Source organism: Polyodon spathula, chromosome 2 (assembly GCF_017654505.1).
Source record: "Polyodon spathula isolate WHYD16114869_AA chromosome 2, ASM1765450v1, whole genome shotgun sequence".
In the NCBI taxonomy this organism is placed as follows: Eukaryota; Metazoa; Chordata; class Actinopteri; order Acipenseriformes; family Polyodontidae; genus Polyodon; species Polyodon spathula.
The window spans coordinates 46,681,716-46,695,424 of NC_054535.1; the positions used below are offsets into that span (position 1 = coordinate 46,681,716).

Here is a 13,709-nt window from a genome sequence, read left to right on the forward strand (position 1 = left end):
AGTAAACAAACCAAAATCACCCTTTTCTTTTGAAAGATGTGATTTCTACAAAATGGACCAATCTGTATAAATATGTAATACTATAACCGCAAAAATGTTCAAGGTACAGAGAAATTAAATAATCTTACATTCCAATATATTTTTGCAATTTTGCTAGAACTGACCATTGGGGAACAGCTTCCCTTGTGCTTCTTTTATTCAGGAACCAATAGCAGAAGAAAAGTTCATTCTTGCAGTATCAAAATATACAGAGCTGTATAACAAAGGATACCAAGATTACAAAGACAAGGTTATGAAGGAGAACATCTGGGAGTTTGTTTCCAGGGAACTGGATATATAGCTGATGGTGTGAATGATTAGTTACGTTTACTGAAATAAGTATTCTCCAAAAAGCTATTATGTATTCTATGTCGTTATTAGTTGTGTATCAGGACTATTGAAATAAGTAGCAACAAAAGTTATTTGCCTTCCCTGGAAGACATTTTACTTTTCAAGAACACAATCAGGGAAGAGTAACCTATCACATTGCTCATGCCTGTTGCCACTGATGTGAAAGTTAGTGTCACAGCGAAAGTATAATTTTATCGTATGACAAATTGCATTGCGTCTGGTGTGAATAAAACAAGCCTTTTTAACTATTTGAATAGTTTCTGAATGCAGCAATCTGTGTTGGAACTATGAAAGTAAATTAAACTGTTATATGTTCAATTAACAGACATTCAATTTAATTTAAAAAAGAGATACAATTTGAAGTACCAAAGTGAGTACATTCAAATTTGAATACATTATGTAGAAGGGAAATGACAAGCATAAAATGGAGTCTAATTAATTACTTCATAAATAATTGCTCATTTCCTAACATTGAATTACAGAAATAGAATGATTCTTGGTGGTAAATCTCCCTCCCAACCTGTGAGGGTGCTAAGTAAATGGAACAGAGTACCCTGGACTGGATGACCTGACAATTAATTCCCAGGGTTAAAAAGAAATCGGTCATCTAGAAAGTGGGCTGAGCTTCGGTGCACTAACTCATCGACCGCTCAGGAGCGGTTGCTATCATTTAGCAAGTGTTCATGAGTGACGGTGTCACAGGAAATAAATTAGCTGGGAAATAAGTTAGCGTTTGCCTTTTTGAGCCTTTCTACGCTTGCGCGAATCTTAGAACTTAAAGGCAAGGTTAAGCCGTCAAGTTTTTCTGTCTGTGGACTTTAATTAAAAAGACTTTTGTGATCTTTCCATTGTGTCTAGATATTTGTTTTACTCTTAAAAATGTAAAAATCGAAAACACGTCATTGTAATAGTAATAACAAGTTTTTCATATAATTATTTAATAATAGGTTAACTTTAGGCTACGTAGTTTACAAAGATTACATTTAGTCTCTGGCTACTTTATATTATAGGTTTTCTTTGTACATGTACTTGCAATATATTTGCAAGTATTAGCGAAAGAGAAATAAATATATATGCATTATTTTGTGTATGGGTGTGGCAAAGTAGTGAGTGAATACAGGTGAGTGCAATGCAGAGCAGATTAATCATGCAGACAATTTCTTTCAGGTGCAAGGGTGTTTATTGAAATAATTACAATGTCCAGAGCCTTAAGGCAAACACCTGTAAATAATAAATGCTGGCGTGATACAGTGATGTGTATCATTCGTAATTTGTAATCCCAGGTTTGACACGCAACCAAAAGCCAAATACAAAACAAACACTCACAGTTTTCAGCAATACATTTTACTTGTTCAAGGTCAAATCCAACCATTTACAAAGGAACAGATTACTTTGCTACACGCTTATTTTATACCCTCACTCATGACCCCTTGGTTCACGAGCGCATCCGCTTCTCTAATCCGTGAATGCCATGCCTTTTCCAGGTCGGGTTGTTGAGTTTGGGTACCATAGCTCAGTCCCTTTTCTAACCGGCCGACTTCCACCTACCCACGATAATAAAGTGTCATGCCTTTTAGTCCAGGGTATTGTGTTCCTTTTACCTAGTGCCCTCACAGGTCGGGAGGGAGATCTAACACCAAGCATCATTCGATCTCTGTCACAATGGGTTATGACATAAGCAGAAATAATTCATCATTTGTCGTGCGATTTATTTTTATGTGCAATTATGTTTGTGTTTAAAATGTAATAACATATTATCTATTATTTAATAATAGGTGTTAATTTTAATTCCCAATTTACAAAGACGTGGCAAACTCTCACCAGAGTTGTCATTTTAAATTTGTAATCACCACAGATATTTATATTAGGTTTTCTTCGTGCAAATAATACAGCAAAAGAGAAATAAATATATGTATAATTTGTACGTGTTGACATACTGTATCACGAACCATTATGCATTTGTCTTGTGATTTATTTTGATGTGCAATTATGTACTGCGGTCAAGTTATCAGAAGCTTAACTTGTATAGATGGTTTCCCTGTTTCAAGCAGTGAAATTCTTCACTCTGGGAGATTTAGCACTGCACTGGAATAAAACGAGCTATGGAATAACACTTTCATACATTTTCAAAAATCACACTCAAAGGACGATTGTTTAAATTATTGAGAACAGACATTTTTGCTGCATACTATTAAAAACGTGTGTGTGTATCAGCGTAAGTATATATATATATATATATATATATATACATATATATATATATATATATATATATATTAAGTTCCCTTTAAAAATTATAATTTATTAGTAGACGTTTAACATGTTCCGGAGCTGTTGCCTGAGGCCAGCACTAACCCGGACATCATTACACCTGTGGCACGATATAAATTGTATTTGCACCACAAGAACTACAGCACGCACCCAGGACTAGAGACTGTGTTTGAATATTGTGTGTGTAATTGACTGTGTTTATTATTTGGGACTGCAATCCCTTTGTTTAGAACAGTGCAATACACATTGCTGTGTATTGCCTGGGATTATTATTTACGGTCATCAGACCAGGATTATAAAAATAAACCTCCTTGCATTTTGTATTAACGTTGTCTGCCTTTCATTGATAACCGCATCACTCCTGCGCCAGCACACTGCAAACCACTTTGCAACAGCCTTCCACTAAAAAATAAATAAATAAATGATTAGCACATATAAAGGATATTAATATTATGAAAAGCAAGTTGCCAATAATCTAGTGAAAGCAGTTGTTGCTGTTGTCTGGGTCCTCAATATAAAATGTGGACCCTTAACCATTCTGGCTGTCTTTCCTTGATTATTAAAATATATATATATATATATATATATATATATATATATATATATATATATATATATATATATATATATATATATTTCTCCATAATTTTATCACACTCTAAGCCTCCTATAACCTTTTTGGATTAAGTTTGGGTGTATAATCCTAGAAACTGTTTGTGTGTGTATACAAATTGTATGTGATTAAGATGTAACAAAATAATAATAATATCTGTAAAGAGATAAGTATTGGCTCATTTTATTAATTTCAACATTGCCCCCTGGGTAACATTCAATAGTTGTTACATTTTTATTGAATGTTTTAATACTGATTTTGTTAGTTACAACCACATCAAACTCAATATGTTTTGTTAGATAGTATCTTCTGCATTATTGTTGGATACCCCCATGCCATATTTAATTCATCTGGTTAGCATTATGTAACAAATCCACTGCAACCTGATGCACAATGAATAGGTTTTATGATCTTTCAGTGCTCAGACAACAGTATCTACTGTTCTGAATACAATTGGTCTTTGTTGAATGGCGACAATAAGGCAATATTTATTCAACTATCTATTTAATTATATTGCTCAATGTATTCAGGAAATGGTTGGGTGTTAGTACAATATAGACAATAGCATTTTGTGTCATTTTCCTCGACCTGTGGGGGCCATGCTGCTGATTGCCCATGAATACCTGAAATCTCATTGGTGATAGCTTTGTTTCCAACCAACTTGGGCTTATTTACTAGACATGCTGACCTTAAAATACCTGTCAAAGCTCTAGTTCACTCTTTTGTTTGTGCCAAATTAGATTAGTGGAAGAATAATGGAAGAGCCATTGTGCTGACGGGTCTTTTCTCTCTATGCTTTACAAATATTTAATATAAGGATCTCACTGGTTTTTAATCAGCATCAGACTTGTTTTCCCTATTGAGGGCTATACTAAACGTCTCAAGTTAAAACTTGAAGTTTTTTTGGTATTCTTGTTGCCTAGGGAACTTGTTTTCTATTTCACTGGGAACAACAACCATAGTGTGCTGGTTTAAAAAACGAATTCATGGTTATTACAATACTGCACAATTCCTAGCACTGAGCTCTAATCACAAAGCTTACCCTGGGAATAATGTAGTCTCATATTGATATAACTGTTCAAGGCTACTGTTACTCTACTATAAGAGTCTATTAAACAAAGTATCCATGGACATACCAGCTTGTTGAATCCAGCATTCTCATAGCTCCAGAATGCAATCTAATCATACTAGAAATAAACTCTTAAAGGGTATATAAGGACCTTTTTATTTTATTGTGATACATATTCACGTGTTGCTACAATTTGTTACGTAAGGCGTGTGTATTGTTTTTTTTGTTTGTTTTTTGGTTTTTTTTTTACAATTTGACCACTTTTTTTTAACTTTTACATTGCATTCGCTGTCTCAAGATGGCTTCCCATGTACCCGCATGGACCTCTCAGAAATACATTTACCATCAATTGAGACTGCTGGATTCAACAAGCAACACATGGGAACATGTAACACAATAAAATAAAAAGGTCCTTATGTACCCTTTAAATTAAGCTTTTCCCTTAGACTGTTGCTTTCAGTTCCATAATGTCTTGCACGTGACAGATGTTGCCTATATATAGAATCACAAATTCCAACACACAGGTTAAGATTCAATACTTCAGTTCAATGCCAATAGTTGGTTGGTCACAATTATCAGGGAATTCCTCGCTGTAGTTACACTTTCGATTACCATTAATTAATATTTATCACATGTAATGCCAAACAATTTTATCAACCTTGTCAAATCATGGAAACACATTAATGTATTACATTCTGATAATACATAAGGACGTCGACAGTATTTACTGTATATTGTTTTGAAAAATGTGTTTGCTTTGAAAAATTCATTTGAAACACAGATTTATTTTTTTCCTCTGTATTCATATTTGTATTTATATATTCTGTGCATTTCTTACAGTGGCATATCTTAACCTCTCAATTGCTGTAAACCTTGAAACTACTAAAAGGTGTTAAGGATGCATAATCATGGAAAATGTAATTTTCAGGGCTTTGTTTTGCACTACATATTGTATGACCACTGCCCTCCTTAGGGGTCATACAAAGTTTCCATGAGCGGATTCTTTCTGTAGAATACATGTACGTTTCTAAAATTAATGCCCTAAGATGAATTGATGAATAATGGGACCGTATAGTTGAATATAAACATTATGGCATCAGAGGACAGGAGAAAATACATCATTGGTGACAAAGTGGTTATTATAGCTTTTGGAAAAACACACCTAATGTGGCCACAACATCACATTTAATTTAGAATTTACTGACTTTCCTTGATGAAAACTAATCCACATCTGGGAGGTTTTTAGACGTCCTCTGCTTCTGACCAACTCTGAGGGCGCAAGTTTTTTGTTGATTTTTTTTTTGTCCCGTGCGAATCATGTTTAAACGAATGTTGTAGAACCAAGACCTATAAGTACTCAACAAGTTTGCAATGAAAAATACGAGGCTGGACTTTGGGATCTAGACCTAACATCAGGAAAGGCAAGTTTTTCTTTCTGTTATTTAATTCATATGTTTGATAACTGCATAGTGGTTCTAAATGTGATTGTGAGGTGAAACATCGTGGTTTTAATAGGGCGATTTTGAGTACATTTTAAGTTTGGAGTGTAGTTCATTTTTACTTTCAGAAACATTTTTATAAATTATTACTAGGCTGTCTGGCAATTAAAAAATGAATCACAATTCATTTTGAGATTTAAAAAGTTAATCTCAGTTAATCTTGGTTTTAATTGCATATTTAATTGATACAATTACAGCATCCATCTCATTTAAGTTTTTATGACTGATGCTATTGTAATGTTGTAATGTATTTTCTATTGTTTTGGCCAGGTTACAGTGTCTGCAATGTTCAGATTATTTTATTAATGCTATTAGTGTAGAATTAATACAGCAAAAATGATTAGTTGGAACTCTGTTTTGTATTGCACAGCTAATGCTACTGTAGCTTTAACTGAAAGACCTTACGCACTTTGACGTGGCTACTGAACTGTGGGGAGATTCTTGGTGTTTTGGGATGAGGGAGAGAGATTGTTACCAAGGGTTACTTTGAGCAAGTTTCATTGAGCTCTGTATTCTAGTGCTGTAACTAAAAGCAACAAACCTGTGCCAGGGAAATAAACAATATTGCTAAGAGGGACATCTGCAAAAATCTCCATCACCCCCCACCCCCCAAAACAAAACCCTGGCTTCGCCACTGTATTTAGGTATTCGTTTTTTCACACCTTACTGCTTATTACATGTGTTTTTCCATTTACAAGCCTACAGTGTACAGGTATGCTTACACAATCATATTGCTTTTAAGGCTCCTCATTCAAAGAATGTGGACCGTTACACATAATTTCTCTTCGTCAGTCCGTCTTCCCTCTGTAATGGCGTATACAATCACTGCACTGATTTTGCTCCAATCTTTACAAAATGTTTATCATACACTCCTAGACGTTTCAAGCTGCATTTGGCTGTAGTCTGATAAACAAATATGTGTAGCCTCTCAGGCACTGGATGTTAAACATAGTATTTAAAAATGTAAGTGTGCATTTTAATGTAAGCAAGAGTGGGAGACATTATGTAATTGTTTGTGGTTGGATAATTCGTTTTTTAACAAACATAAATAATCTGACCCATTTTATGCGCTGGGGAGGCAAAATGAGCTGATCCTTGGAGCCAGCATTACACTTCAGCAATCAGCACAAGACAGAAGTATATCTATATCATCAGATGGAAAACAACACAAATGGATGGAGATGCAGACGGATCACATTAGTTTACTGTAAAGCTACGTCTTAGTTGGTGCTTATCTTGGCAAGAGCCGAGTTTAAATCAGCATGAAGTTCAACATCTACTCTCATGTAATGGAAATCATCACATTAAACATGCTTTATAAAGGTTTACCATATAAATGGTAAACTATGGTAAATGCTTTGTATAACCATTTAAAAAGCACAGGGAAACCACAAATTTACCATAGAAATGTAGCGTGGTAAATGTTTGTAATTTATATATATATATATATATATATATATATATATATATATATATATATATATATATATATATATATATATATATATATATATATATCAAAAACACAGTTTAGGCCAGGTTTATGCTATGAGGTGGCCTTAAATAAAGAAGTTCCTTACTTTTTTTTTTTTGTAATAAAACATATTTATGTGCAAGGACAGTATATTTTTGTATAGTATATACTTATTAGCAAGCATAATGAAGATTTTTTTAAGCCTTTTTTTTATAGTACCATGCCAATTTAATTCTATGCACTTTATCTGGTTAGAATGGGACCTTTATCAAAGGGATGAATCCTAATTTATCTTTATAAGACAAATCCGCAAGTTGAAAGAACATACATGAAAAACATGACATGAAATTGCTCTTTATTTACTTAACTGTTTTCACATTATTGTCACGCAATTTCCATGGCGGAAGACCAAATTGTACATGCATGTCTGGCAATCTGCTGTATCTTTATTGAATACTGAGTAAATATATTCTTGTATGAATAATATTTAACCGTATCACCATTTGTTTATTATAAATGCTGAAAAAAAAAAATGTAAAGCTGCTATTATCGTTACACACATCATCTACCGGTAATTACATGTACTCATACAAGTGGTTAATAAATACCAATCTGAAATTGTGTCCATGTTAAGTATATATTTGCATGGTCTTATGTATTTATCTTTCTATTATTTTTAGTATGTCAAAGTTAAGATAACTTTAAAACCTGGAAAATTGGCCCAATCTGCTATTCAATAAAACGTTCTGTCCTATTCATAGTACCCCCTCTTCCTCCCCCACCTCTTGATCTCTCTATCTCTATTCCTCTTGAATCGACCACCCTCCTCATTCACCAAGAACCTCTGCGTCACCCTCAACCTCTCCCTCTCTTACTCTCAGCATATCTCTACCCTGCTAGTTCCTGTCACTTCTTCCTCAGCAACATAAGCAGAATTAGCCACTTCCTCATCAACTACTCCATACAGCTCCTAGTACGCAGACCTTGGTACTGTTGTCCCATGTTGACTACTGCAACTCCCTCCTGGCTGGCCTTCCTGCTCCCACTATCTGTCAACTCCAGCTCATCCAAAACTCTGCTGCTCGCCTTGTCTTTTCCCACGCAACTTCGTTGCTTCCACTGGCTCCCTATCGACACTTGTGTCCAATTCAAAACTCTTGTACTCACCTATCGCTGTCTTGACCTTTCTGCTCCCTCCTATCTCCAGACTGTTATTTCTCCCTACACCCCCTCTTGACCCCACCTCCACCACCGGCAGATTAGCTGTACCATCCCCTCCACTACACGCTTCCAGAGCCCGCTCCTTCTCCACCCTTGCCCATCAGGACTTCTTAGTATCTGACCACCTCCTCAAGATACACCTGTTCAGACATCTTCTATAAACCTCACAACCCTCAACTATACTGGACTATATGGTACCCAGATGTATTTGCATCACCCTGTACTTGCACTTAACTGCTCCAAACTTTGCTGTATTCTACTACTGCTCTCAATCATAACTATTTTTTGTATCTTGTACTTGATTTTACTCTTAAAGGTAACCGTAATTGCTGTTGTCCATTATTATCAATTTATTGTATTTACTAATTGCTGAAAATTAATGAAATTTACTTTTATAACAAATATTTTTACTATAAATACAACTGTTCTTAGTCAAAATTGCAAAACATAATTATTTAGTATATATTTTTTTATTTTCTCTTATTTACTACTGACTTTATTATATCTTATAATTGCTCCTATCGGTATGTGATATTTTGTAACGTGATCTTTTGTAACAACTGTAAGTTGCCCTGAATATGGGTGTCTGCTAATAAATAAATAAATAAATACATAAATAAATACATAATAATAGTGGCATTGCCTACTCCAGACAAATATGTAGAAAAACAACAATAAAACAACGTATAATGTGTGTTCTTTTTTTATTTTCAGAACATCTAAAAGATAAGTTAGAAGAATATATGGCAAGATTCCCTAAGGTGAGGATTGTACGAACGAAGAAGAGAGAGGGACTGATTCGAACTCGACTGCTGGGCGCGACTGTAGCAAAAGGAGAAGTCTTAACCTTCCTGGATTCGCATTGTGAGGCTAATGTGAACTGGCTGCCACCTCTGCTTGGTAAGTCTGACTGTCAGGTGGGATAAAGGAAAGCTTACTTCTCACCCTACGCTGCTGACACAGACTCTTTTAAGATTGGGCACCCTTTATTGTCTCTTTTTTGTTTGAGAATTTGTTCTCATTGTTAGACCCACAAAAGTCCATAATTTGTGGTGTCTGTGGATAGTACATTGATATATTTGGCATTTATTATTGAATTATGAACTAAAGTATAGTTTTATATTTTTGTGGGGTGTGGTTAAGACTTAGTAAACAGGAATAGACAATTAAGTTTTCAGTCCAAAACACTGTTAGTAAAGTTTGAGAGTGAATAATTTGTATACATAATTTGACTGACAAAAGGCAGCTGAGAAAATATAATTTTGTTGTCTCTACTGAGACCCTGTGCATTTTAATTCGGGAGTCATTGTCTGCCCTCTTATTGGGTAAATCCATCACCAAACATCATATTAGTTAGTGCTTAATCACTGTAAATAAAACAAGCAGGATACAAATATCAACAACAAAAGACTCCTGGAGGGCTATTTCTAACATGCTCTTTTTAAATATAGGCAGTTTATTAGGTCAATGAGAGTTTATTTTTTAACAAGTTGAAAATTCACAAGAGTAAGATGAATTGCAAGAATATTATGTAAATGAGTTACAGTAGTTAATGCTGATGGTGAATAAATTAGTGCTCTAATCCCATTCAATCTTGTACTGTGCTTTTTGGAAGTATTTCACAGAAGGGCATTCTTTTGTTGTTTGAGCTGTTGATTATACTCAGCCAACTCTACATATGATATAATGCACTTGGAAAAAAATAAGCTATTTAATTAGTTGTTTCCCATAAAGTAAGTTATTGCAATATTCTATATTAATACTGTAATAAACCCTCCATATTGAAAGGGATCAAATCTGAATCCCTACAAATTGTGTAACAGTGGTGGAACATCTCTCTTTGATATTGCTGCAGCCATAAACACAGGACAGCAGACTGAGACTGTATTTTATAGTGTTCTTTCTGTTTTATGGTAAACCTTACTGTTACAGACTGTGCCCATGTATGCATGTCAATTAGACGCCCTAGTAGCGAAGAGCATCTCTTTAGTCAGTCGTAAAAGAAGTGCAATATTAACATGCAGGAGATTCAGAGATGTGCTGGCTGTCCATTGTCAGTTATTTCTTGAATTCATTCAAAATATTTCAGTTAATTCAATCTGAAATATGTCACGTAAAGGAGCAGGATCTCTGTTTTAAAAAGATGGTTTGTTTAATTTTACTCATTTTATTTTTTTCATTTTTAAATCTAAACAAGGGATGCATCTTTAAATTGTTAATTCTCAACGACTGCCATTTTTACACTACTGATTTGCACTGTGGGTGACAGATCTGGGACAGCTTAACGTGGCTGAGTGACACAGATGTAGATGGCTGGGGTTTGTCAGGGCTCACTGTTGTAAACCTACTTTGAAAAAATGTAATTGTTTCTAATCACTGCTCAGCTGCATGAAGTCTAATTTCAGATATGCTCTAAGTACGGACTGAAAGAGAAGAGTTCCAGGGGGGATCTGCAGTGAACAATCTCTCTTTCCTCCACCGGGAAGCACACAAGTGCTTTGGTTTAATATGATGGATGATCTGATTCAAATCTGCCTTTTTTATTCCCCTTCACCATCCTCATTCTCCAACAGACCAGATTGCTCAAAACCACCGAACAATTGTGTGCCCCATGATTGATGTTATCGACCACAACCACTTTGGGTATGAGGCGCAGGCTGGAGATGCCATGCGAGGAGCGTTTGACTGGGAAATGTACTACAAGCGGATTCCCATTCCAGCTGAGCTCCAGAGTACTGACCCCAGTGATCCATTTGAGTAAGTGACTTGGACTTAAGCACTAAAATAAGACACATCCTGCTGAAAAAACTTCGTGATGTTTATTCTTTTACCCCCCCCCCAACCCTCCCCTAGTTATACATTAGAGTGCATGTGAAGCAGCCCTCTCTGTATTTTATGGACCATTAGACCAATGATATCTTGCAGTGACATTTCTAATGTCTTTTTTCAATATCAATATGTGGGTGTTCACAATTCTGGAGGTGAATGTACTAATTGTGTCCATACTTAAGGACTGTATAAATACAACAATACAGAGTCAATTTTCCTGAAGGGCAGTACACAGTATTGTATGTGTGCTCCATTAATAGCTTATCTCAACAAGTGCTTATCAAATGTTAATTGAAATGCCCTGTGGAGCAGGAATATAATGCAGTTCATAATGTTGAATTTTCTTTATTGAAATGCTGAAAATCTACAATTGTTGATATCATTGGAAAAAATGTGTTGCATATAGTGGGATATCAGAAATACTTTAGAAACAATAACAGAACAATTCCTCAGATAATTACTCATGTGCTACTCATATTAACATCAGTTTTCAATGAGAACTAAAACACAGCAGTAATGTAAAGGCAAAAAATGAACTAGATGAAAATCTTTCTCAGGTTACACTGCTGCAATATTAGAAAATAACAATTCACTTTAAAAATGTTATATACCAGAATATGTTTAGCAAGCCCATTCTAAAATGGCCTATATATACGCTGCTGTGCAAAAGTCTTAGACATTTTGCCATTTTGTGGGGGTGGGGGGTAGGGTGGTTAACCCACTAGTATCAACCTGCTTTAATACTACCATAGAATCAACTTGCGGCATCTACAGAACGTCATGTCACATATACATTTTAAATAAAACATTTAAAAAAGTTGTACTTTTTTTTTTTTTTGATGCTTCTCGCACCCTCCCTTGGATCCCTTATATTAAAGTAAAATATTGAAATAACTCAAGGCAATATTCTTTATCAATCCAGCACAGCAAAAAAAAAAAAAAAAAGCCTTACTGCTATCAGAATAGACTAACTAGTAATAGGAGCTATAAAATTTAAATCGCCACTCTTCTAAAACATAAAGTCCAATAGCAATTTCGTCCTGAATGAAGGATTTTATGACAGATTACAAATTGTTTTGCAGAAACCAATGGCCTGTACAAGTTAACCACAGGTTTTCCTTCTTCTACAGTGCCTCAATTTTCAAACAGTACACTAATGGGAACTTCATACACATCAAGGACAAAGTGGATTCTGTGTTGTCGTGAAGGAAGATTGAGTAGAATTATGGATTGCAATCAATTAGTGAAAGCAATTTAGAACAGGCTTCCAAAAATGGATGATACAGTTTGGCTATCAACTTGAAGCAGTTTAAACCTTTAGTGCTCAGAGTATGCTTGGAGTCTCATCCATAATAAACCTCTTTCTCAAAATCTTTCTCCATGTCTTCAGATTTATCTATGTGTTTCCTGTTACCATGACTATTTTGGAAAATGTGTCTTATCTTGTGTTTTGAAAAAGCTAATTGAGATGCATCTTTTAAAAAAAAAACAAACACAAAAAAACCTTGTCCATATAATTTATTTGTTATGAATCTTAGGCTGTTTGAAAATGGATTTTGAAGTTCAGAAATGACAAATATTTATTAAAATAATATCAATATCACAAATAGGGCTCTTTGTTTTTGTTTTTTACTTATTTTCACATATAAATTCCTACTTTTAAAAAATGATATTTACTGATTTGCCCTGAAATTTTACCGATTCGTTCACTACAAAAATATCCAGGAGTATCCCATCTGAACGTGTATTTAAAAAAATAAAAAATAAATACAATAAAAAATTCCTCGGCTTGATGTTTACTGCCCAGAGGATAACCAGAGATAAAGGCAACATGGTTTCGAGTAGATTATATTATTTTAAGGGGGGTTCGGGGGGGGGGGGGGGGGATGGTCAGAACACAGTCAGAACACCGGCACTATTCTCTTTATTACTTAAGCGAGACTTGCTTGTTGAGAAATACCAGTAGAACAGGATGCTGCTTACATTGATTGAAATATGTGTATGCTTTCGATGACTGTTAGTAAAAAAAAAAAAAAGTAACATTATTGAGCAGGATATATGAAGGCATGGCAAGTTGTATTTCTGTATATAAGTTATCGTACAGTTGAGGGTAAGAGTGCTTCAGTATTCAGAAAAAAAAACCAAACAAAACATTGGAGCCTGGAGCCTTTGAAAGCCCTGGGCAGAGTAATGTCAGTATTTAACAGGAAAAAATTAATTTGGGAGAAATCCAACTTTCCTTCAATTTTTCTATGAAACTCACATTGTAACACAATGTTAAATTATAAGTGTAGAGTTTGATGTTGGTGTAAATTACCTAATATTAAGATTCAAGAAAATGTG

At 34.7% G+C, this 13,709-nt stretch overlaps 1 protein-coding gene across 1 annotated transcript in view; it reads left to right on the forward strand.

The window, feature by feature from the left end:
* Positions 1-13,709, forward strand: part of LOC121326690 (polypeptide N-acetylgalactosaminyltransferase-like 6) — a 68,954-nt gene that overhangs the window by 13,056 nt on the left and 42,189 nt on the right. The window contains exons 2-3 of the mRNA XM_041270066.1: positions 9,252-9,437; positions 11,111-11,294. Of these exons, the coding sequence (XP_041126000.1) occupies positions 9,252-9,437; positions 11,111-11,294 (370 nt within the window). The remainder of the gene's footprint in view (positions 1-9,251; positions 9,438-11,110; positions 11,295-13,709) is intronic.